Genomic DNA, 24,235 nt, shown 5'->3' with positions numbered 1-24,235 from the left:
TCGCGGAACTAGAGTCAGTGTTTGTTGCGTACAATCTCAAATTATTTTCAGAGTTTCGGGACACTCTTTGCTTTGTGTGTCGCGAAAGTAGAAGCATTTGTTCGCCGGTTGACATTTTCGGTCGCGATAGTTTTTTATTTTTATCTTTTTTTTACTTGAAAGTGCTCGTTCGCGAAAGTAGAGTCAGTGCATCACTGAAGTGATGTTTTTGGGCGAAGCTCTACAAATAGAGATTGTAAGTATCCTTATATTTTATTACTTACACTGTTCAACTAAAACAGCTAGAGTTTTAAGAAGAGGTTATTACGTGTTCTGTTCCTTTGTTTCAGATTTATCAGATGCTGCATAAACAAATACTGCAGAGGATGTTCGTGGGCGAAGCTACACCATTTTCCAAGATTCGTCGAGAGAGAATATTAAAGGGAGCTCTTCAGTCATCGGGTGAGTGAATGTTTCTATTCCTCCAGTCCCCAATCATGTCGTAGGACGATTGGTCCGAAACGGCACGGGCGACTGGTTGTATATGCGCTTTTGGCGAGTACAGTGAACACGGATATGCAATCGTACGATTAAATTACTCCGTTCTCATAACATAGAGGGCAGCAAAAAATTTCTGACTGTTTGCACGATCGGTATTTTAGAACATGAGACACAAAGTCCCATAAGATGATAAGTCTATTTTCTATCTCGTCTGTAACTAAAGTAACTTTTTTTCACACGTGTGCGAGAAAATGGGGTCATAGAACCCCGGAGGCTATGTAAGAGACCCCGTGTGTGGTGTGTGGTGAGGATGTGGGGCCATAGAACCCCCGGAGGTACGTAAGAGACCCCGTGTGTGTGGAAAGTGGGGTCATAGAGACCCCGTGTGTGTGTGATGTATGTACATCTTTATTTATCATGTGTAACTTATATTATGTATATCGTATATAATTTATACATACGTTTATGCTTATATGTTTTATATTTTATATTAAATATGTAAATAAATATATAAAGTATAGTATTGTATTTTATTCTCTCTCAACGCAGAAACAACTTTTGTGTTGGGTATCAGGGACCCATGATCTGGTGAGGAAGCCAAATTAAATTAAAATGAACTGATATAAATAAATTGTTAAACATACATATAAAAAGAATAAATAAATAAACAGAAAGTATGTTAAAACGAAGAAAGAAGGATACTGAAGGATACTGAAGAGCATGGAAACACGGACGAAATATGTAAATACAAGTTGGTGAATAAGGTGCATCGAAAATATCAATCAATTTAGTGAACTGATTGAAATGAATTTTTGTCCTTCTGTAATTCCCTTCGTATCCCTGTGTCTGTACGATCTTTGGACGATGGTTTGTACGGTCCTGCGAAGGTACCGTTACATTTGACGGAGCGTTGAACCACAAACGGTACGAACCGGCGTGCTGGAACCAGGTCCGGTAGTTCTTGAAACTCCACAGACCATTCGAGGCGCGAGAGTGATCTTGTGGGTCACAGAATACACTCAGGCAAAGAGAAAAACTTGTACGGAAGTAAACAATTGTGGTGTATGTTTGTCGTCATGTGTAGAAAGAATAACGAGGAACGCTTTGTCAGTTAATTGAATGCACGTCGCAACTGGTGCATACGACGATATTTTTGTGACACGTGACTCAAAGACAAAGGTGTTACGAAGCTCTTCGTATGTGTAACCAACCCGTTATCGTTCCACCGTCGCAGTCAGCGAAATTCAACGACGAAGAGTGCATCGAGTGCAGCCAGACGTGATCCAACGTACGATATGACGAATGCGTGATCCTACCAAGGGACTGACCAGTGAGATACGATGGATGCAACGCAGACTAAAATTGTAAACGGACACGTTGACGGAAAGGGGAAGAAATCGACAGGAAAGCAGAAACAAAAATCGTTATTTTGGACTTACGTGTTATGGCTGTTCGGTGGGTTGGTTGGAGCGCACCATGTGTATCTGGGACGGGACGCGCAGGCATTCGCGTATTTCAGCACTTTCGGTGGATACTTGGGTCTCGGTTGGCTCCGTGATATCTATAGGATACCTTCGTACGTAGCCGATGCGAATGAAGATCCTCGTTTCGTGAATGACTTCAAACAAATAGTGCGATGCAATCGGAAGGTAGACCATGAATACTAATTGGCACCATGTGCATTTGGTTGCACGATTGAAAACTGAACTTATTACGGTCGTATTCGATATTTTAGCCACCGTTCTCGACCATTCGATTCACTGCGATGACAGCCGTTGCATACTTCTGGAGCGAATTGTATCGCAATGCCATCCCGGAAGATGAAGTCTTCGGCATCAATTTTCGATACTTGTTGCTTCTGACACCTCTGGTAATCGCATTAGGTAGGAAACCACAATATTTAGACATTACAATGCTAAATTATTGGCCTCCTTTTATTTTCGTCGAACTTATCTTTTACCTTATCGTGCTAAACAATTTACCGATAAGCATGTTTAAAATAGGTAAACTAAAATATGTTTACTCGTGCAACTCGACTTTCCACGACGCTGAAAAAAATATCAAAAGGGAATATGAATTTTGCAAGATATACCGAGAATGATCGTACACATCGTCGATTTTTCAGCATAGTTTTCGCATTTTCACTAACTTGTATGCAATTAGGTGTCTGGATGGTTGGAAACATCGGCAGAGAGCAGGGATCTATATGGTTCGCTCTGGTTTCGGCGTATCTGTTCTATCCAACTCTACCGTACGTCGGAGATGACCGTATGTGGTTATTTCTGATGGTCGTTGTTTCCGCTTTGAGTTTCGATACGTTCAGCAAGCAATGGAGATTGAAACCGCGCAAGGCGAAAAGCTTCGTTCGCAGAACGTGTACACTCACTGTGGCTGTCGTCATCTATTTGTCATTAATAGGGTCTTATTTGTACTTTAACGCTGCGATCACGGACAGCGAGGGCGAAGAGATCAAACTGTCCGAAGCTATTCAACACTTTCTGACGTCACCGATATGGCTTGACCTTAAGGTTAGCGAAATTAACATAAAACAGCGATATGTGCCGAACCGTTAAGAATCTCACGAAATTTCTATTTCGTCAGGCCAATCTCGAGGCAACTTGGAGCCAAGCGGTTCATCAAGGTTTCTGGGCGACGTGGGCGCAACTGGTGGATCTCACCGATCCTCGGGGTGAAATAAACGCCTACAGAGTAAAAAAGTTGTTCGATTTATAGATCGAAATTTTCCTGCGAGCGATACCACCGCTGTGCGTTATTTTTACAGGTACTTGGTGTTTCGGAAACGGCCACGCAATCGGAACTTACGGCCCGTTGGAGGGCTCTGTCGCGGGACAATCATCCGGACAAGATAAAGGGCACGGAAGAGGAAAGGCGACAAGCTCAGGAGAAATTCATGGAGATTCAGCAAGCGTACGAAATCCTTTCAAAAGCGAAGAATCGTAGGCAACGCCGTAACAGGAAGAGCGAGGACGTATAGAGGCTATAGGGACACGTAAATCAAATGAACCAACAACGTGGTAACGATCATTCCAATATTCGATGCATTCCAACAACGCAGGACTCGTTTACGAGGGGTCAAAGATGAACCGTTCACCGATCTCAATCTACCTTGTTGTATCTTGCTTTTGCGATATCCACTTTCTTCGAACACACAGCCAATTCGTGGGGGAATATTGGCACTGTGCTCGTAAACCCCCGAACATAAATGTTTATACGCGGATGTAAATTTGTTCGTGTAAATATAGAAACGGAAGAAAAGAGCGTTACACGGTTTAGTTTCCCTGTGACGCCCAACTCTGACCTATCACAACTCGAACAATTGCTGTTATTTACGTTAACTGGGACACAGACATAGTTGTGATAGCGGGCGTAGACGTTGCCGTCAGAATGGTATATATACGAACCAGTACAGTAACATTAATGTTAACACGTTTATTTCAAAGTTTTTTTCGTCGATCACTGTGTAGGTATCAAACACTGTATTGCTCTATTGCGTATGCTCGAGTGTCGGGAACGAGTCATAATATGTTTCCGAGCGAATTATTCCACCCAAAATCGAAGGACGGGCCTTTATCGCAGACCTTTCGAAATTATTCCGTCTATTTTTCCCCGTTATACGATGAGTCATCGCGAGCGCTCAGTCGACTCGTCGCTGTTCCCGAATTTTACCACGTTCTCCGCGGCTTCCTGTCCGTCAGCACGGACCACCGAGATCGTAAACCAGAAATAAGTTCGACCGTTTCGAACGCTTGCACCCTTAACCGCGCCATTTACATTGAAAACAAAAGGGACCAACGTTATACCGTAAAACGTTCCCCGAAGTAAACCCGCTTTATAGAAGACAACGAGAGAAATCTATCGGACGGGAGGTTTTTCTTTTCCTGCACATTAACGGCACTACATTATTTTTGAGGTACATATGTTACAGATTGATTTTCTTTCTTTACAAATATTGCGATTCCTCCGAGGTGTGTAACGGACACTGATGGATCTTATTTGCTCTTCTTCTTCGATCTCGACGGTTTCACCGTCGTGTTCTCGATCTTTTCCGTGAAATTAGACACGTACCTTTCCTTCGATTGCTCGAAGAAATCTTGCGGTGATACTAGTGTTACCCTGAAAGTGATCAAATATAAATGAAAGGGCTTACGACATACATTGTCGAATCGACGTTAAAGTAGATACCTTAATTGGGGGACGCTGAGAGGTCGAAGAAGACTTTTCACCACGGGAGGGACTTCGCTGGCTTTTGGTAACGCTGGACTGCTCGCGCACAGGGCTGCGCTGGTCAGTTGTGAGACCAACGAGAAACTTCGATCTGGTCCGGAGGTGGTGCGGAATACTTTTCTTATCTTTGACTTTAAACCGGTAGATGGTGGCGATAGGGGCATCACGGGAATGGGCATCACCTGTGCGAATGTGTTTCGTTATTTCCGCTTTTGTATTCTTTTTGCGAATAATGGCCTTTCCTCTTTGCAGAGGACCCGATTAAATACCTTTCCTTGTAGTACTTTCGCTGCTAGTTCGGGTTCGCTGCCCCATCGACACGAAGTCGTTCTTTCCAGAAGTCGATGCCTGGCAAACCTCTCGATCACCTCGGCGCAGACATACCTTCCACAAAATCTGGCCCATTGCTCTGCCCTTAGTCCTCTTCCTTGATCCCGTAGCGTTGGATTCGCGCCTGAACGCAAAAAAAAAACTTAATTATAAACCTCGTCGATTGGTTAAAAGAATAGTCGGCTCGAAAGCTCGACTCACCGGCGAATAATAGAATTTTCGCGCATTTTGTCCTTCCTTGGAGGGCAGCCTTCATCAGCGGGGTGAAACCCGATACGTTTCTAGCGTCCACTTCGATATCCGGGCACCTTTGAAGGAGAATGTTCAGACACTCTGCTTGCCCTGAGTGGAACGAAAAGGATTTTTTGAAACCTTACTCCCTTGCGATACTTGGCGGATCGATCGATTCGGTCGCGACGCAACTTAATACTCGAGATATTAGCGATCGTCTAAGGGTACGTTTATGTTGGAGCTGCGATAAACGATCGGAGAGGTAATACGAGCAAAGTGTAGAAATACAATCTATTGTTTTATAATAGAAGTGATTATATTGGAGCAGAGTAACGCTTACTATACGTAGGACGAACGCTAAAAGCAACGAGGAACAAATATTTCTTTTTTTTTCCCTGTTATCTTGAACATAAACGTACCCTAAAACATATTTTCCATCTCTACACTCGACGAATCGATCGAAATTGTCGCCGATCAAGTCGAAAGGTACGTATATTCGTTTGAACCAAACCAGTCAAAATGACTGGTCAATACACTCTTACAACGACGATTAAAATGTTAAGACAATACATTTTCTCAGATCTTTTTATTACGATATGAGAGTAAAGAAATTAGTCAATTTCTAAATTTCTAATTTTCAAAAGTTTTCCACGTTTATCCAGCGATCGAAGCAAATATGCGTTTATCGTCGGTAGTTCTAGTGTTAAGAACGCTTTCAATCGTTCGGGAGCCGTCATACTCTGCGATTCGATACCGTTATCAGCTTGTAGTTCGCGAATTTTCGGTTCAATACAAAATCAAACGTTTCTGGTAACTAACGAAAGACCAGCCACCTCGTAACAGTAGATACGTCACCGCGAGCCGCGCCGCGCGCGTGGTTCAAGTACTCAAGTACGTTGTCGGTTATTTCTGGCGGCAGTGACGCCTTTGGAATCCTTACGGCATCGCTCGGTGTAAAATTTGACGTTGCGCTTATGTATATCAAGCCGTCCGATATTAATCCGTCGCGGCGCAAGAAGCGTTGTGTTTACAAAATTTATGCCTACCACGTGGCCGCATTCTTCCGATTATACGTGCAGCACGCCACGATACGTGTGCCGGAATGGGGCGGAAAGTAATTGACCTTGAGAAGACATAAACGTAATTTTGAACGGCGGACAATTTTATTTTCGTAGTGAATGTTTTTCTGTTCATCGAGCTGAACCTCCTCGACAAACATTTATTAACCGATTCCCCATTTTCCATCCAACGAACGCGTCCAACGTGTGCAAATTCGCGGCCCCGTACGAACCGATAAAAAGCAACACGGAAACGATGTTTACCGACGTGAAAGATTTTCCTGTAATTTTTTATCTTCTCTTTTTTTCTCTCTCTCTCGAAGCATAAAGTGATCGCTTACCCGCTTGCGCGGCAAAATGCAGTGGCGTGTTGCCCTCGTTGTCGGGAATATTCGGATCAACCCCCTCGAACGACAGAGCCAGCTCCAGCATCGCCGAGGCACCGTTCCCAGCCATGTAGCTTATGGCGGTCTGGTATTGCAAACAAACAACCTGAATGATGGCTTACCCGAGCGAGCGAGTTTTCAACGAAACGCGGCTCGATTATATAAACCCGGTTTTCAAAGGAACCGTTATTTGCTGGTTCGCGTTAACCACGGACGTCCAATGTTCCTGCTCCTTTTCATTCGTTTTTCTCTGTCTCTTTACGACGCATTCGTAAACACTTTGCTCGGATCGGAACGGAACGCGTGCACGTTACTCGAGTGACGTTACAAGGACTACGGAGATCGTGTCTTGAACGGAAAGATCCATTCGGGAACCGCCGCAATTTTTGCCATAGAATGTCGCACAATAGGTTACGCGTTAACGGTCAATTTATTAAATGGTTAGTGACGTTGGCGCGATAGCTCGAATGCTATTACGTTATCAGGGCGTAGCGTACGCGCGTCAGACCAGCAATTGCTTTCGAGCAAAGAAGATCGTTCGATTCTTGTCGGGGCTAGCGGAATTGTATCCTCGACAAGAACAATCAACGAGGATGAAAAGATTTGTCGCTATCTGTCACCGTGGGATCGGCAAATCCACGCGAAATTGTCAGATGAATAATGAATTTAATAATACATCTGATCTTGCTCATTAAACAGTCGGAATCGATCTGTTCCTTGGATCGACCGAATCGAAGACCGTGACCCAGGCACGTTTAAAACAGGAGCTCCCAAACTTTTGCATTTTCTTCGCGTCTCCGACGTATCGATTGCAACGACACGAATTTTTCTTCGGTCTAGATGCGTAAAATGGAATCTTTCGTTTTCATTACAGCAGAAATAACCAGACATAGAAAAAATGATAAATGAACGTTAAGAACGAACGCAAATGGATATTTAAAAAAAAAGAGGAAAGGTGTACGTGTTGGCCTGTTTTGTCGGTAGTTTTCTATTTGACAACCACTGCGATTTCGACTGCGCACGGAACAACCCACGAAAGAGATATCGATGCACCTCTGGCCGTGTAAATTTACACTTTCCGGCGAGTCGGTCATGATCAAGTTGTCACGGAAGGAAGCTAGCAATCTCTCTGTTCGACGAATTTTCGAGCTAACTTTAGCATGAAAACCTTTCCTTCTCTCGAGCCCCGTTGTAATTGTTCTGGTTAGGCGGTGTCGTCGAGCAACGATGTCGAAAGAGACATGTTCGAATATTTTTGAACCCATCGCGTTGAACCACTTGTACGTCGTTGCTAGGCCACCTATTCAACGGTTACCTGAGTTGACAGACATCAACCATATTTTTCGTTCAAACGGTAAGGTAGAAATTTCGTTTCAATTATAGTACGATGTCATCGCGGATGGAATGCGGTCAGCGTGAAAAATTCCGCAGGGGAATTCTATTGCGACAATAATTTGAAACGCTCGAGCAACGTGTCCCAATGCTGAGGATATTAAAATGTGCTCGACGCCAGAGAAAACGACATTTGCCCTTGCTTTTTATCGATGAAATGAGTCCCATGGTATTATCGTAATAAACTTGCGTCTCTCTGCTTCTACAGCTGTATACGTACACGCGTCTGAGTCAGATAGCTCACCTTGGCGTTTTCGATGACGATTCTTATTGTTAATGTGTCATGGAAAATAAAATCAACTTTTCACGACAGGCACGAATTATTTATGCGAGGGTTGGATGAAACTATTTATGTGACAAGTTAGCTGCTTTCATCATTAATGCAGTAGTGAAATATACATTACAGCTTTCCATTGATTATCCGATACTCGACGATTTGCGTGTTAAGTAAAGCTCTAAAATGAGATGACTGGTTTCTACTACACTTTGTAAATATATCAATAACACGAGTGTTCGGAACGAATGCACCAACTGAAGAAGAAAACACGTACTGTTCGCTATTTAATCATTTAATCGATAAGTAATCAACGATTGATCTTCTTTCCTAGACACTGCAACGCGAATCGTTATTTCTCGAATGGTACAGGACGAATTTCGAAATGTCAATCGACCTCTCAACGAACGTCGATAATAATCGGTGTTACAAGGTTCGAAAATGCATACAGATTTCATCTTCGTTATTTCACAGAAATGCGTAACAGGAACATTGACGTGATCGTGTAATAGTATAATCGTACATATCTGTAATTGAACAAACGTTACTCACCCTGCCGCTACTATCAACCACGTTAACGTCCATGTCCCCGAGCCCGAATCGCCGTACCTGTGCCGCGATGTCATTGAGCGCCGTGTCGTCGGCATCCCTGGCAGCCCTCAGAAAGGCCGATCGGCCCTCGGAGGATGTTTCCCACGACGGCGGCACTTTTGTGACGATCGTCTTCTCGAGCACGCTTCGATCTATCGAACAATCATGTTGCGTGCGATTTCCAAAACGAATTTCCACTGGTCTTTCGTGGGACGCGAACATGCTCCACGCGGTAACGCTAACAAACAGGCTGTCGGCAGGCGTAACGTTGCGCACGAGATTCTACGAGAGACCTATGACGAACGCGTTTATACTTATATATGTATTCCTGTATCGAAGCTTGCCAAAGAACGCAACGAAAAGATTTGTGGGTTTTGCGGGAACCCGACATGATCATTCGAGGCGACTCCGAACGTCTACGCTGTTGCGTTACTGTCCCTAGCCCGTTTGTACGCGCATCGAGGGCGTTTTATGTTTAGTTCGTCCTCTTGAAGGATTTCCAAAGAAAACAATGACGCAAAGAACGGCTAATCCCAGCAATACCCGGAAAAAGCCATCAAGCGGAGTGAGGTGTGTCTTTCGTGATCGATACCGAGGGAAACAACGGTGAACGTGCGAATCTACGGTGAATAATTTTCTATCGGAGAGAAAGAAAATTTCGATACCTTGCAGAACACCCTTGTGGTAGACCTTGACCTCGTGAACGGCAGCTCTCACGTAGGGCGCTCGTTTTTCTTGGAAGCTCGTGTCCGAACTGAACGACACCGACTTTTTCACGCGCGCGCTGCTCTTCTTCTTTCGTTCGATCGGCAGCGTCTGCGTGCTCGGCGAACGTCCCAGAGATCGGTGCTCGCCGGTTACGCTGTTCAGAATCGAGAAGTATCCCCTTAACGTCGAGTATTTGGTCGAGGCACCGGTTTCCGAGCGGGCAGCATTCGAGCAAGCTTGCCCTCGCTTCGATGGATCGTCGTTTAGTGTTCTCTCTGCGACCCTGCTCGCGGAATGGGTGAGACTCGACAAGAAGGCGGAAGATCTTCTCAGTATACCCTCGTCGGTTATCCTTCGTCCCGTCTTCTCTCGCGTCGACGGATCTGAAAAGACACAACACGCGATCTTCCCTTCGTCTGACATTTTTCAACCGTGGCCCAGTATCGGTTACCAAGTTATACACGCGCGACCGGGTATAGTGCCTCTCTGAGCTATAGTGACTTTCGGTGTGACCCTCTTAGTTGGTGTGCCATATGATACCAGTCAGGATACAAGCCAGTAAATGTGTCGCTACTTCTTCAGGGTTGTACTTATTTGAGATACTTTCGTAGGATAGAAAACTATTTAAGAAGATAAAGTATGTACATTTTATCCACCTGTTTTTGTATATGCATACCTTTAGGGTCCAACAATCACCACTCGCAGAATACATTGGCCATCACCGGGCGCTTAACTTGCCACCGAAACACTTACAGGCATGAATCGACATTTGTCAAACAATTATTTAATCTCATTAACTGTTTAAAGCTCAGAACGACACCCTTAGATACTACTGCTTTTCATTGTGTATTATTCGATCAAAATTCTGGCCAACACTGGGTATATATACCTTCTGCGAAATTCACCGGAACGGCGAACGAGTTGCGAACGGTTCGTTCAAGTTTCCCGATGTGTTTCGGCCCGGCGACGTCCTCGGGGAGCTGTTTGCGCGAGAACTCCTGGCGTTTGGCGCGGATGCACGCGTTGACGATCGCCGCTCCGTTGCTCTTCTTGTTCACGATGCACGGCGCCGGCGTCTCTCTCACCGCCGCGTAGTTATTTCGAGCTAGCTCACCCCTAGAGGCGACGATGCTGTAGTTGTTCACGGTGCAGATACCGGTGCCCTTTACCGAGGAGTTGCACTTTACCCGCGTCGCCTGGAGACCGTTTACCGGCCAGCCATCCTCGAGAATCCGTCGGGCTTTCTGTTCGGATCACCATGCGTGTTAAACGAACCCCATCTTATTCGTGAACCGTCTATAGTAAAGTGATCTTCGATCAATTTTATCCCGAGATTTATCCCAGTCAGGCTACCCTGCAGAAAGACCGCCGGGGAAACGAAACGTGATCGATCAACGTCGATGAATCGATAGATTGCCATAGAACAGACAGATCCGCTACCACCAACGTTTAGACGTTTGTTTTCATCGTTGATCGTACACGAGGAGGATCGTAGCTGGTGGCAGTGGATTATTATCGAAGAAAAAATAAATGTATCGTGTTCCGTTGTGAGAATAATAAACGAAAACCGCAGGGAATAGGTAACCCTACGAGCAAACTCGGCTTCCGCTAGGGGAAAAAGTGGCGTAGAAGAAAAGTCTCCTGCCACTTACTAAATTTATGACAAGTTCGGGAATATATGTTCCCCTACCTCACATTTTCCCCTAGCGGAAACCGAGTTTGCAAGCGAGGGTACAAAGAACGAGACAAAATAAAAACCGTTCAAACACTTACGAGGAACGCGCAGTGTCGGTGTGATCAGGAACTCCCGTGAGAAAGCGGGCGAAAGAACGTCGAAACACGATCGTTCCCGCGGAAACTCTCGGAAATCACTGACGCGTCGAGTGTCGCGAATCACGCTTGCGACCGAGTGTGCCGGTGTGCGTCCGAGGAGTAGGAGGTGTGCGCTCCTTGGATAGCGAGTCGTGCCTTCCGGATCGTCTCGCAAGACGTGCACGCGAGTTCTACCGCATTCGTTTCAAACTAAACGCTATTTATATGTCGGTTAAGTCCGCGTGTCGGTCGGCCTGTTGGTGGCCGGTCGTCGGTTCGAGCGTATACGCGCGTTATTAACGTGGGTATTCGGAGTAATACCACAGACGAGATATAAGGATAGACCTAACATGCAATGTAATTTTCTGTCCCATGCTTCGGGGGCGTCAGAAGTCCCAGTACCATTTCAGAATTCCATTCTTTGCTAGCGAAACCGGGGCAATAATGTATGTATGTATATATGCAGTCACATAATTCCTGATATCGGAAACTTTTATGTAGAGGTGCGCTCTAACCAGCGTGATTTTCGTGAGACACCAAGTCCCATAAGATGTTAGGTCTATTCTTATATCTGGTCTGTGGTAATACACTGGCGATGCGCAACGACAACGACAGCAGATTCTCTTTACTCTTTCTCCGATTAACCAATCCTCGATCTTTGGACCTACATTAATTTCCTGACGCAAATATACAATACTTCTTTCGATATTTTCATTTTCCCCTGCAATCTCGAGCGTACTACGTCGTCTGGACACACCACGACCACTGATGTCTGTGCAGCAAACGAATGTTCGACAAAAATCGCGAAACCGCCTGCTGCGATCTTGTGCGCGAAGCACACAAGGTTTATAAACAACGCGTAAATCAAGCCGAGCGATGATGACGCGCGATTCGATCTCGTCGATACGCGAACACCAACCAAGAGCGGCTGGGACCTTGGCGGAAGAAAACTAAGCAAAGCTGGGTGAAAATGGAAAATGTGAAAACACGAGAATCGCTTACGTGGCGAGCGTTTCGTTGGACGGTAGAAAGGAGCAGGCTGTCTCCGATATCGTACTTGATTCCACTGGACACTGCAGCTCGCCTGGTCTCGCCAGCGTTGTTTGTTGTCAGTTTGCTCCCACGGCTCATCGCCATCGCCGATTCAGATTGCATCGAGTACTGCGAACACGAGTGACCGACGTAGACCACGTGAAATCGATCGGCCAACTTTTATTTCGCAATTATCGCGACATCTCTCTTTCTCGGTCTCTTCCTCCTTATCGACCGTGCAAGAAATTAATCGAAATCGTTTTACGCTCTATGCTCGGTTCATCTCACGCTATTGACAAACATTTAAGAAAGGTCAACGTCGCGACTTATCTCCGAACAGAATGTCTCCCCCCGGGTTCGATTTGTTTTGTGGATATCGGATAACTCGTGATTTCGGCGTCGATTGTAAATCGCATTTACGAGGGATCGTTTCTCCACAATGATCTTCTGTAGAACCGAGGCTTTCCGTAACCGTCGTGGACTCGTCTTATTGCTGGGGACCCGCGTGCTTATTTTGGCGGCTGTTACATTTGCCCGAGAGGCTTGTCGTCCTCGTCTTTGGCGTTAAGCCAATATTTTGAATTCTCTTATGCACGAGAATCTATCGATTATGCCACGCTCGACTCTCGCCGTTTATCGATCCCTTTAAACTCATTGCTAGTTTCGAGTTTGGAAAATCGGAAACTCGCCCAACGGGTGGCAGTGTTGGTTAGAACGTGAACGATAGAAAGTGACTGGTTCACATTTAAAACGTGTTCGATAAGAATCTATCGGTGGTAAATTGCAGGATTTATAGGTGCGTACGATGACGATCGAAACGTGGTTTGATGAATTTCAGAAGAAACCAACGCCAATGAAAATAGTACAAGGAATAAAAGTGTTTGGAAAATACGAAGAGAGAAACGGACTAGTGAAATATTTACCGCGAGTATCTGGGTCGTATGTTAATAATTCAACCGTTTCACAGTATTAATCCTCTCTACGAGTTCCAAATCTGCATGTCACAGATAAATGTCTGATAACGATAAGAAGTTGCAAACTACATAAAATGAAATACAATTCTGGTGAACGGTCATGGGCACGTGACTTTTTGCAATGAGCTCGATGAGACGAAGAACATACATAAAAACGAGATTATCGCAGATTTCGTTACAAGGTGGCTTAACATTTAACATTTAATTGTATGTACACTTTGAATAAGATCGACCATTTCTTGGAAGAAAGAAGCCTTTCACTTCAAGTACGCGTTTCTTTTAAATTGTGTCTCGACTAAAAGCCATTCGACAGATTCTATTCGATCTGATGCACTTTAAATATTAACCGACCTTTTGTAATGCGTCGAACAATTTGAAAGGAAAGGAAATGCTTCTTCGGCGTTCGCGTAGCTCCGCCATAAATTCTGAGAAACGACAAGCCGTCTAGCATTATCGCGTCGCACAGTCGAGTAACTTTCGTAAGGGTATTACCGAAAGGCGTGTTACAAGTCGTACTTTTCAAATACAAATGAACGATCAATGAAAATTCATAAGGGAACCCGACCGAACCGGCGAAGGTTATCGATGTCAATAGCACGCACGCGAGTTCATCCGGAATGTTAATCGTGTCTCGTTGATTATCACGTGCGCGACGCCGTGTCATTGACACATTTCAATGGCGATAATAACCTCGGAAACGAATTCCATCGAATCACCGTGTACGATTCATAAACGTGCGCCTCTACCGGAGGATCGGTTCTCGTTTCCACGTCACAAATGTTCTGTCGTATACTGACCGGGTTCGGTTTAATTTTAAACGAGGTCGACGTCAGGCCGCTGGGATCCGTAAGTTTGTCGCCTAATATCATGACCGTGACTCGTTAGTGGCACTTTAATCCGCAATGTATTGCTGTAAAATAAATATTCCTTGATGCAGACAATTCTCGATTAATTCCCAAGAAACGATACGCAGCTTTGGCGACGGTAACGATCGCGAGTTAAAGTCATAGCGCGAGGATAAATGTCAGAGAAGCTAACGCGATCGTTTCACTCGTACGTATTTTCATGAACGCGTCGACAGTTCTCGGTAAACCGGTTGAAGTTAAATAAGATTCCATTGTTCTTCTGGACCAAGTTAGAAATGACTCGATGAAACTGTAAATATCGCGACGATTTAACGAAAACTTGATTCCGAATAGATTTACGTATACATACCTGTTTCTTCATTCCATCTATCGCACATTGGCACTAATAACACAACTTTCTTCTGGATATTACGCTTCGAAACTCGAGCGTTTCAATCCTACGATTCTCCTACGTCAAACTTTTCGTAAAACACGGTCGCACGTTCTTGATAAACGTTCAGTGGATGCAAGTAGATTACGAGTTCGGAGCTTCCAGTTGCATATAGAAAATCCGTGGAAGAGAAAAGTCCAAAGCATTGCTAATTCCATCGAGCGATAGTTCGGTCTAATCTGCTCGTGTAAGGGTTGATTGGATACTGGGCCAAAGTTTAATTCGCACCCTCGCTCTGCAAGTATCACGAGGGTCGTATCGCACGCTCATCTCTTCGCGCAGCCGCAGGTTTAAGCCAGGTGTTACTTCTCGATACCCAGTCGAAGGAAAATAACAATACTTTTTTTTGTCCGATCGCTTGCAAATAATACATCTTGATCTGTTCGAATTTAAAACGATTTCGATATTTCTTTGTTTTTAAAACATCGAGAAAAAGGGTACTTTTCAAACTTGGTGTCTACGTAAGGTGTGTCTCTTTCGATATCATTTCGATCTATTTTTGTGCGGTAACACGCGGCCGTCCGATGAGCGCACGCACGTGCTTGGAAGCTCCGGTGATTCAAGATCAATTAGAAAACCTGAACCTACTAAAAATAGTATTCGAAATGCTTCGCATTACCCGCTTCAACGGTCGTGTTAACGTCACGTCTATACGTGTCGTCCAAAGTTTCCATACGAATCGCTAAACTCTTGAAGAAATTCTCTCTGCAGGAAATGAGGCAATTTCCCTTTGCGTGATAAAAGACACCCGAATCCACCCCTCCGTTCGGTCGAGGGTGATACCGAATGGTTTCGCGGTCTCACCTCGACGAACTATATATATATATGTATATACATCCGTCTGTACATTGGAAACGAGGCAGAAAGAAACGGTAACACGTAACTTCAAAGTGTAATGCTATATTTCGATAACATACAGAGTTTACATCGAGGATGAGCTATTTAATGCAACGCCGACGCGATAGCGCGCATAAATCTTCCTCGCGTTGGCAGCCCTTTAATTATGAAAAAAATAGCGATATCGTGGCAATGTTGATCGAGTGAAAATACAATAAACTGTGTGGTGATTCTCACCATGTTCTAGGTACGATACTTATTTTGGCAACAATCAACAACAATTGGGATCAAAGGTCATGCATGGTAGCGTGGTAGCGTTTCGGAACGCGGTCTAATCTCAATGTCCAAAATGTGAAATTACGTTAAATTTGCTAATCGTTCCCGGACAATACCATTTACAATCGTTGATCCCAGAATTACGTAGGAGCATTTTAACGCGGTTCTTGCGTCCTGCTTAATATTCTTTGAAATTTCGCCGCACGCGAATAACTTCGTATTCGTCCGATCAGTCGCGATAAAATGAAAAGCGGTTGCAACGCTTTAGTTTCTTCCGACGAACGTCGTAAGAGGTTCCCGTCGATCGCGACGTCTGAGGCAGTAAAGGTTCTAAATTTTAAGAATATATATATATATATATATACGCTTCGAAACAAAAAGTCGCCCACAAAAGTATTCGATAAACCGCCGATACTCGTCGAGTTCCTCGCCGCGCTCTCTGTTCTAAAGCGCCGTGTCGACGACAGAACCTAATGGAACACAATCTACATGGTAATATAGAAAAAAAAAAACTTGTAGCTCGAGTTCGCGGCGTATACCGAACACGTAAATATTATATTCGGAAGCATCGTATAACACGAAATATTTGTAGAAGAGTAGACGAGGGAAACCGAATGCGGTTTATTGATCAATTTTGCTCGAAAAACTGGCAAGAAAAGCAATCGTCGATCATAAGTGTTTAGGGAGCATCGATAACAAACAGACTTTTTTCGCTTATAGGTCTTCGTGACCTGCTCGTCGAAGCGAAATTTATTGAACCCACGAGGCAGGTACCCAAAGCGGTTCCGATTCTACTCGATGAACCGCATTGACCAATTGCTCGAACGCCATAGGGAGATCAGCGTTCACTATCACTTCGTCGAACAGGTGAGAGTACAGGAATTCTATCCTCGCCGCGCTGTGCAGAATTTCATGAAACTCCTCGTCCTATAAACGAACAATAGAATAGAATGTAAACTTGTGTTCGAAGGGGATAGGTGTATATTGTTTAAAAGGGCTCGTTTCTCACCGTGAATCCTCGAGAATTGCTTTCATCGAAGGTCGACCTTGCTCTCGCGTCGTTTCTCGTCTCCTTCAGTATTTCGAATCGCGGTGGTTTTATGTATATCACGTACGGTTTCGTCTGCGGTGTTCGAAGCATCTTAAGGGCTTGATAGTGTGGATTTAATAGGCACACGTATCCGGCGTTTATCAGCGAGCTCACGCTCTCGGAACTGGTTCCGTACAGGTTACCCTTATACTCGCCGTACTCTATGAACTTTCCAGCCTCGACCTCTTCCTCCAGCTTCTCGCGACTCACGAAATGGTACTCTTTGCCGTTCATTTCGCCCGGTCTTGGTGATCTCGAGGTATCTGAAAATAATTGCAAACTTGACTGTGATGCCATCAAAGAGGACGTATTCGGTGGCTAGTTTATCTCGGTACGAATTAATTGAGACGAGAACTTACAAGGCACGGGCGTCTTGTACTTATCGGGATCGGTGGCCATTAGCCGCCTCTTGAGCTCGTTCCTGCCGACTCCCGGTGGCCCGATCAGAACCACCGGCCGGTAGAGACCTGGTCTCGGATAGAGCTTCGCGACCTCTTCGTAGGTCGGTATTTCTTCCCGGTCGAAATCGTCGTTCTCTGCAGCGTCATACATGATTTTTTTAGTTTTTACTCCCTGCAAGTTGCACTTTGTGGGCGAGGCGTGCAAAGAGGTACTGGGACGGGGGCACAATGAAGGCAAAGGCACTGGAACAGAACACAAGCCTAACCGACGGTTAGGTCGTCAGGCCAACATCCGTTAAGAAGAGCAGCCGTGACCAGCATATTGCTTTCGTTTCGTATAAACGTTAGCATCGTTTACCACGCATAATTCATCATTCCGTTAGTCTAGCAAATCGCACTAAAACTACAAATCGAAATCATGAGACGACAACGAAAACATATTTTACATAACGTACGCAGGTAATAACATTGTAACGCTTAGTACATGTTTCGCTTTACCACCAACTAACCGACTTACTTATATTGTCATCGTCGGTTTTTTCTTTTTGTTGTCTCTCGAGAATAATTCGTCTCTCTTGAAGAGCTCTGCTGGGGATCAAACCAGCTCTCATATTTCGATCCCCCTCGCGTCTGGCTTGCCACCTATTTTGAAATAAACGTAATTGGAAGATGATTTGATGCGCGTAAACCACGAATCGAGCTATTGGAGTCGTACCAATAAGCGTCATCCTGGCTGACGATGTGAAGAACGTCACCCTTGGTAAAGTCTAGTCCAGCCTCTTTGCAAGGTATATACGGATCATCCCCAGCTTTGTATGAGAAATGCGCTCTGACTCGCACCTATCGCGCAACGAGACTTCCTTTTGAATCAATCTTCAAACACTCGTTCGAACGAAGACATTTGTGAGGACACATAGTTGGATTTATAGCTACGCCAACAAAAACCTTCCACGCAAAGCGTTTCGATTTGCGGAAACTTAGCGCCAAAAATCACAAATGCCTTTCCACTAACGAGATTTCGAATAAATTTTAGTTTCTCGAAACGTACCTTACTTTCCCGTATACCTCCTTTGCTGTCCGCGGGGACTATTTTAAAGGTGATCGTACCTTCTGAATTTTGCTGAAAAAAATTACACGCGCCTTTTATGTCCGTAATCGTGCATTTTGTATTAATTTAATTTAATTGATCTTGATTTATGCGAAAAACGAACTTAGAAAATAATATTTTAAGGACAAGAACGATCTATGTGACCTACCAGTATCTTGAGAACACAGTTCGGAGTCTTTCCCTCGACGCTGATACCGTTGACCTCGCAGACCTCGTCTCCAACGTGAATGAGGCCGGATCTATCGGCCGCGCCGCCGTGCATTATTCGCGCTATCACGATCTTCCCGGTGACTTCGCACGTTTTTATGGTCGCCCCCTATTGTCAACGTGTAAACTAATATTTTGATTGCGTTGCGAGATGCGCGTGCTAGGGAACGCCTTCGTTTTTCTTAAAAAAATAAATAAAAAAAAAAGGAGGAGAATCGTTCGCGTGAACACGTAAACTCGCATTCGATCGAAGCAGCCGCGCGATTCTATCGATCGTACGCATAGATATTGAGCTCCTTGAAACTCGATCGCGTTTAAAAACAGGTACAAACACTTGCTCGGTGAAAATCTCTCGAGGTATGTAAACGCACGACACCGTGGGGCAGTTTTGAATTTCGCTCGAATTTTCGACATCTCGAGAGGTTCCGAACAGATTTTTACGCGAGGGCATGCGGGACAATAACATAGGATACAATTGTTACGATGGAGAAATTGTTTTATTTACAAGCCAAAATCACAAACAAAACAACACAAACTAATGGGATCTAATTGGACGCAAGGTGTGTAAATTAAGATATAAGCGAAATTAACAAATTAGCGTAAAGGGAAACAAACAGCGGTCTATTTACAGCACCCTTTGTCCACGCTCTATTCTCACAGCAGCATAGAGATGTGATCGCAGAGTGAAAACAAAAAGTAATGTCAATGACTGGATATTCGATCGAACTAAAAAACGAAAAGAACTGAAAGATAACACTACAAAATCGTACTACGAATCGTTGATACGCATGGAACGTGTACAGGCCTGTAGATGTAGATTTCGGCTTGAAGGCGACTTACCACGATCGGTTCAACGCCGGTGCCACACTTCGAAGCAAGTTTGACGATGAAAGAAACACGTGATTACTTAAGAAGTGTTCTGAGCATCGCTTGCGCGATACTTCGGGATACGTAATTCGATACTACGATACTTGTTACGGGAAACACGACGCGTCTACGTCGGTACAAAGGATTAATCAGGATCAACTCCCATGCAAATCGATTTAATTACGCCAAAACGGTTACGCTATCGCTGATTATTGCTCTATCCTTATTGCACTTTCAATCGTAACCTATCAGCTTGTACTACGTCATCGACGATCAAGCTTTCTCTTTACCGTATTTAATCGAATGAAAAAACCTCAAAAACACTCTAAGTACCGAACGTGCGGCATATCTGACGTACCAAAGGCTCGTTGGACTTCACCAATTGCACGATCTTCACGGTTTCCTCATCCTCGTCCACTTCCAAGGGAATTTCCGGCAGTCGGGGATAGTAGTCTTTTTGGGCGACCGCGTCGTGCGCGCACAAAAGGCCCTGCGACAACCATTTTTCTCTTTTCAGTTTCCTAAGCAATCTAGGAGGGTTGAAATGCACCTCCGGAAACACAAGTCCCTCCTCGTTACTGTGCGAGGCTTCCTACCAATAACTGTCGAGCTTCTCTCTCACGCGAGAACAACTACTCTTCATCGATCAGTGAAGCGAAAAACCAAGTTGTTCTGCTGTATCTATCACCATTTTTCGAAACATCGTAGTACCTGTATGTGCGGTTTCTGGAGCAGATGAAACAGCTCCTTGCAGTCCTTCGAGATGTGCGTTTTCGTCGATAGTAAGTCCAGAACATCGATGTCGATATCCATGGAGTTCGAGAGAACCGGGAAGAACTTGTCGTCCTTGACATTATTCACAATTTTATTGTGGACGTTCACCAGCGCGTTCAATTCTTTCGACTGCAACAAATCACTGAGGAAACCGAATTCTTCATCCGTGCAACTGGGTATTTCATTCTTGCTCTCCTGAAGTGAATTCAAGAGCTTGGACAACGCTGAAAACGAAACAATGAAATTATTGAACACGAACGCCTTTGTTTATTATTGGGAATACAGAGGGTTGTTATCGGAACCACAGCGCGAACGAATCCTGGCGTTGTTCGAATATCGCACGGAAACGTCCAGTTCACCTTGTGATCGATAAATTAATTTCCTGCGACCATTCAAACTCGAAGCGTCTCTTTTGACGTTGAAAAAAAAGAAACCAAATAGGATGTTACACAGACGTGCTAGCGACAAGCCATATTTATTGTTTGAAAATCATGAAGACAGCAATACACGCCAGTTGCAGACTTAAGGGATCGTAGCAATTTTTTGTTTTAATAATAGCAGAAAGCAGCGTCAAAAACTAGTAGCAGATAAAAATAGACGCGATGCACCTGTCGTACGTGGTACGCCTCGCTGTGCGGAGTTGTAGTGCATCTAATCGAACCGGTAAAAATCCACGCCTTCGACGCACGAGGCATCGCTATTTTTAAATTCGTGACGTTTGCACGCATCGCTTTTCCCGACAGCTAACCAGCAAAAACAAATGATGGTTCGGTGACCAAGTCCTAAGCGAATACAGACCCGATAGGATCGATGCAATGTTACTCACCGGGATCCCAATTCACGTTTTCCATGACGAGCGCCGCTGTCATAATTTCATTCCATCGAGAAAAGCTCCGATTTGTTTTTCCGGCACTTTGAAAAGGAAGGTAACAGACAACGGAGCGTCGAGCAGTAACGATGCACGCGATATCGAAACGAGAGACAGAGAAAATTCAGGTCAGTCGCGATGCTTATTTCGAGCGGATTGCTGGCTAGCGCCGCGAATAACCCGGTAAAATAGTTTCTTGTTTCGCGTCCGCGGCTGGAATATCGTTATCATAGCGAGAATAATCCGTTACGTAAGCTACTGTCACTCGACACGGGGTAGAATGACGAACACCGCTAGATTCGTCTGCTCTCTCGCATCACGCCGAGAATCTCCTTCTCAATCGACCAACAATTTACGAACCACACGCATTTTCTTCGTGATTCACACGAGCACACCCTCTTCAATGTTTCTCTGTTCTGCGATATATCACCCTATTTAGCCGATACTTGCGAATGGTTAAAGATTTTCGATGAATCCTCGCCTCGGTCGCGACGCGGCGCGCAACCCACGGAAGCCATCTTTAAAGGCGCCACTGCTTCCTGCACTGCCGTCGGTATACACATACCTTTCCCTCTCTACCTACCACTCGGGTTTCGCCACCCTTCGTTTCCCTTCGTTTCCCTTCGTTTCCCTTCGTTTTCGTTCGTTTTATTTGGCACTATGCTTCCGTTTATTTATTTTAATTCGTGCTTTGCGTTGTCTTTCAAAGTTTATTTCTTTTTCAATACACGAATCTCTATACTGATCTGCTTTATGCAGTTCACGCCTACTCAATATTTCTCTTTGTAACTCTGTTACCCCTGCTAATCTATATTTCACAAAGAGAGAGAGAATAGGGGTGTGGGAGAAGGAACAAGGACGACATCGTCGTAATCGCAATTCACGTTGTCGAATACAGTGCTGTAACAATTTCAGAATGTCTCTATTTTTAAAAATTTTTCATTGCCTTAGAAATCAATATTCTTGTAATTATACGTCGTCCTGTAATGAGCTTCTATCTATTTAACAACAACTGTTGTATTTATCGTATAACAAACGTTGTATGTGTTGTATATATCTATAAACATTACATATATATGTAATTGTTTGAAATAAATAAAATACATGGATGGCGTATTATACTAATTTTTATTGGGTTGTTCACAGTATTTTACTAAGTATCTTGTGCATAAAATACTATTGCTTTTTTCTCCTCGATCAAAACATTCAATGTAGCAATTTCAAATTACGCGGGTTGTGTGTTGGTTTCGAGATGACGATGTCGTTGGAGCGCGGCAGCACCGTCGCATGTGTATACATGCAGTTGCTGCATGAAATGTCTCGCCGCTAGGTTCGGAATATTTTGTGAATTTTGTGTTGTTCTTCCTTGTGAAATTTTTGCTGGTGAACGTTACAAGGAACCCGTAATTTCCCCTTTATTCAGTTTCGGTAAGATTATCGACTTATTTTTACTTTTCCCGAGCAACGCTACTCAAAAGTTGACATGGCGTTGACACAGAGACTTCTGTCCAAATTTCGATGAAAATTTCCGATTACCGTCGACCGTTGGGTATCGGTTTCCCTCGTAACAAACATTATTTAGCAGTGATATATTCTCTTCGCGGTCCGAATTTCCCTTTGCTCTTTGTCTTGTGAGAGACAACGCATTCACCGAAATCGGCACGCGTATCTCTCGTGTCTTCGATCCACAAGTGGTTGTGTACTGCCAGAGTTGTGTACAAACTTGATGATTCGAAATTCGACGACAGCCAGTTAACGTTTAATATCTTGACGATAAATGATAATTTACGAACTGCCACCACCCCGTTCGATGTCCCTGCTTGGACACTGTGTGTGTGTCAAATCGTAGAAACAAAGATGTTAGTTATAATTAAGGATTCGCACCTTTTATTTACCGAGTAAAAAATCAAAAGTGTAGCGGCTAGCGAGGAAACCGTTGAAGCACGTATACACAAGCATCAAGTGTGATATCTTTTTGCAGCAGTGTATTCCGTGCTACCCTTAGCGTATGATTAGTTGTAGGAGAATATTGTACATAAAATATCGAATATTTATCGTAATATGTAAATTGTGCAACTAGTCGAGCAAGGAATGTGTTAGCAATAAAAACCATACAACACATAGACAATTGACGTTTCGTGTTTATTGGAACAATGCTCACGATGTTGTCTCCGTTTTGTTTGAAATGTACTTTTTCGTTTGTTGCAGTTACTTCCGTAACCCTCGTTTATTTTACATTCGTCGCTTTGGTAAGTTTCTTGATTTTACGTTTTCATTATTTTCAATCTTTCTATATTTTTGTTCCTTTCCATTTTTCATCCGAATCATTCTTAAATCTACCTACATATTTACCGATAAGCGACAACGCATGAAAAACAGGAATGCAGTGGCGAACCGGCTTTCTGCATTATCGGTTGCAGCTTAACTGCGGACTGAAATCAGTCCTGGTAGATGGCGGTAGTAGTTTCGTGTCCGTGTCTGTGCATTCCGCGCTATGCAATTCGTGTGCATCTTTTATAAGAATACGAGCGACAAAACCAATCAGCATGTTTGATCGTTTCGTAGATAAGAAAAGTGGGAAAGTTCAATCGGAGATATTCGATACACGAAAAAGACACGAATAGACGAGCTTGCATTGATCGAATCAACGCTTGCTAAAATTCACGCTTAAAAATGTGAAATATTGCCGCGGTTAAAATTTGCATTACTGTTATTCTTAGCCCGTTGGCCGACTAAATAGTTTTCCCTTAAAGCATGGCAATGGAAATAGTGTGCAACACGTATTAGCGACAGAAATACGAACACAGGAGTGCCAGGTTAGTAACGATTCGTTTTAGATCCAATTTAGTCTCTGGAAACGTTTTAAGCTCATAGAAACTACGACGCCGAGCCAGAGGCTAAGAAATATCTAACAATGCAGTCAGACTTTTTCTCCTTGAATATAGTACGATTTACTTATTATTTAAGCAGCTAAAAATTCCTTTAGCAAAAGTCGCTC

At 44.0% G+C, this 24,235-nt stretch overlaps 3 protein-coding genes across 6 annotated transcripts; 1 reads left to right on the top strand and 2 right to left on the bottom strand.

Annotated features, from left to right (window-relative positions):
* Positions 1 to 1,724: 1,724 nt before the first annotated feature.
* Positions 1,725 to 3,751, top strand: LOC107193283 (dnaJ homolog subfamily C member 22). The gene is made up of 5 exons (XM_015582688.1): positions 1,725 to 2,129; positions 2,216 to 2,363; positions 2,644 to 3,008; positions 3,082 to 3,189; positions 3,263 to 3,751. The coding sequence occupies exons 1-5, from the start codon at positions 1,821 to 1,823 to the stop codon at positions 3,473 to 3,475; spliced, it is 1,143 nt and encodes a 380-aa protein (XP_015438174.1). The 5' UTR covers positions 1,725 to 1,820; the 3' UTR covers positions 3,476 to 3,751.
* Positions 3,752 to 4,354: 603 nt separating this feature from the next.
* Positions 4,355 to 14,467, bottom strand: LOC107191667. Its single transcript, XM_015580767.1, has 10 exons — positions 14,311 to 14,467; positions 12,510 to 12,668; positions 10,585 to 10,939; positions 9,653 to 10,078; positions 8,949 to 9,139; positions 6,686 to 6,815; positions 5,257 to 5,397; positions 4,995 to 5,179; positions 4,684 to 4,907; positions 4,355 to 4,614 (listed from the first exon to the last, which is right to left on the bottom strand). The coding sequence occupies exons 1-10, from the start codon at positions 14,380 to 14,382 to the stop codon at positions 4,491 to 4,493; spliced, it is 2,007 nt and encodes a 668-aa protein (XP_015436253.1). The 5' UTR covers positions 14,383 to 14,467; the 3' UTR covers positions 4,355 to 4,490.
* Positions 14,468 to 15,752: 1,285 nt separating this feature from the next.
* On the bottom strand, positions 15,753 to 21,326 carry LOC107192364 (MAGUK p55 subfamily member 7). Of its 4 annotated transcripts, none has more exons than XM_015581594.1 (11): positions 21,196 to 21,326; positions 20,307 to 20,593; positions 19,954 to 20,085; positions 19,569 to 19,595; positions 18,670 to 18,837; positions 18,462 to 18,533; positions 18,129 to 18,253; positions 17,931 to 18,055; positions 17,372 to 17,674; positions 16,932 to 17,275; positions 15,753 to 16,849 (listed from the first exon to the last, which is right to left on the bottom strand). In XM_015581594.1, exons 1-11 carry the CDS (start codon positions 21,236 to 21,238, stop codon positions 16,673 to 16,675), a joined length of 1,803 nt encoding a protein of 600 aa, XP_015437080.1. In that variant the 5' UTR covers positions 21,239 to 21,326; the 3' UTR covers positions 15,753 to 16,672. The 4 variants fall into 4 exon arrangements, with proteins under 4 accessions (XP_015437080.1, XP_015437091.1, XP_015437083.1 ...); XM_015581605.1 differs by having other exon boundaries at positions 17,372 to 17,548; XM_015581597.1 differs by lacking the exon at positions 19,569 to 19,595.
* Positions 21,327 to 24,235: the final 2,909 nt, after the last annotated feature.

This window comes from Dufourea novaeangliae, unplaced genomic scaffold (assembly GCF_001272555.1).
Source record: "Dufourea novaeangliae isolate 0120121106 unplaced genomic scaffold, ASM127255v1 scaffold7, whole genome shotgun sequence".
Taxonomy (NCBI): Eukaryota; Metazoa; Arthropoda; class Insecta; order Hymenoptera; family Halictidae; genus Dufourea; species Dufourea novaeangliae.
Note: the sequence above shows the minus strand (reverse complement) of the source record. Positions and strands in the feature narration are given on the sequence as shown.

Coding starts and splice junctions, on each gene's coding strand:
- LOC107192364 (XM_015581594.1), bottom strand. CDS start 21,238: ATGACAGCGGCGCTCGTCATGGAAAACGTGAATTGGGATCCCG. Junction 18,254..18,461: donor GAGGTATACGGGAAAGTAAG/GTACGTTTCGAG, acceptor GTTGCGCGATAG/GTGCGAGTCAGAGCGCATTT. Junction 17,276..17,371: donor GTACAAGACGCCCGTGCCTT/GTAAGTTCTCGT, acceptor AATTATTTTCAG/ATACCTCGAGATCACCAAGA.
- LOC107191667 (XM_015580767.1), bottom strand. CDS start 14,382: ATGATATTAGGCGACAAACTTACGGATCCCAGCGGCCTGACGTCGACC. Junction 10,940..12,509: donor TCCAACGAAACGCTCGCCAC/GTAAGCGATTCT, acceptor TGATCCGAACAG/AAAGCCCGACGGATTCTCGA. Junction 9,140..9,652: donor CCACAAGGGTGTTCTGCAAG/GTATCGAAATTT, acceptor ATTGTTCGATAG/ATCGAAGCGTGCTCGAGAAG.
- LOC107193283 (XM_015582688.1), top strand. CDS start 1,821: ATGGATGCAACGCAGACTAAAATTGTAAACGGACACGTTGACGGAAAG. Junction 2,130..2,215: donor TAGTGCGATGCAATCGGAAG/GTAGACCATGAA, acceptor TCGATATTTTAG/CCACCGTTCTCGACCATTCG. Junction 3,009..3,081: donor CGATATGGCTTGACCTTAAG/GTTAGCGAAATT, acceptor CTATTTCGTCAG/GCCAATCTCGAGGCAACTTG.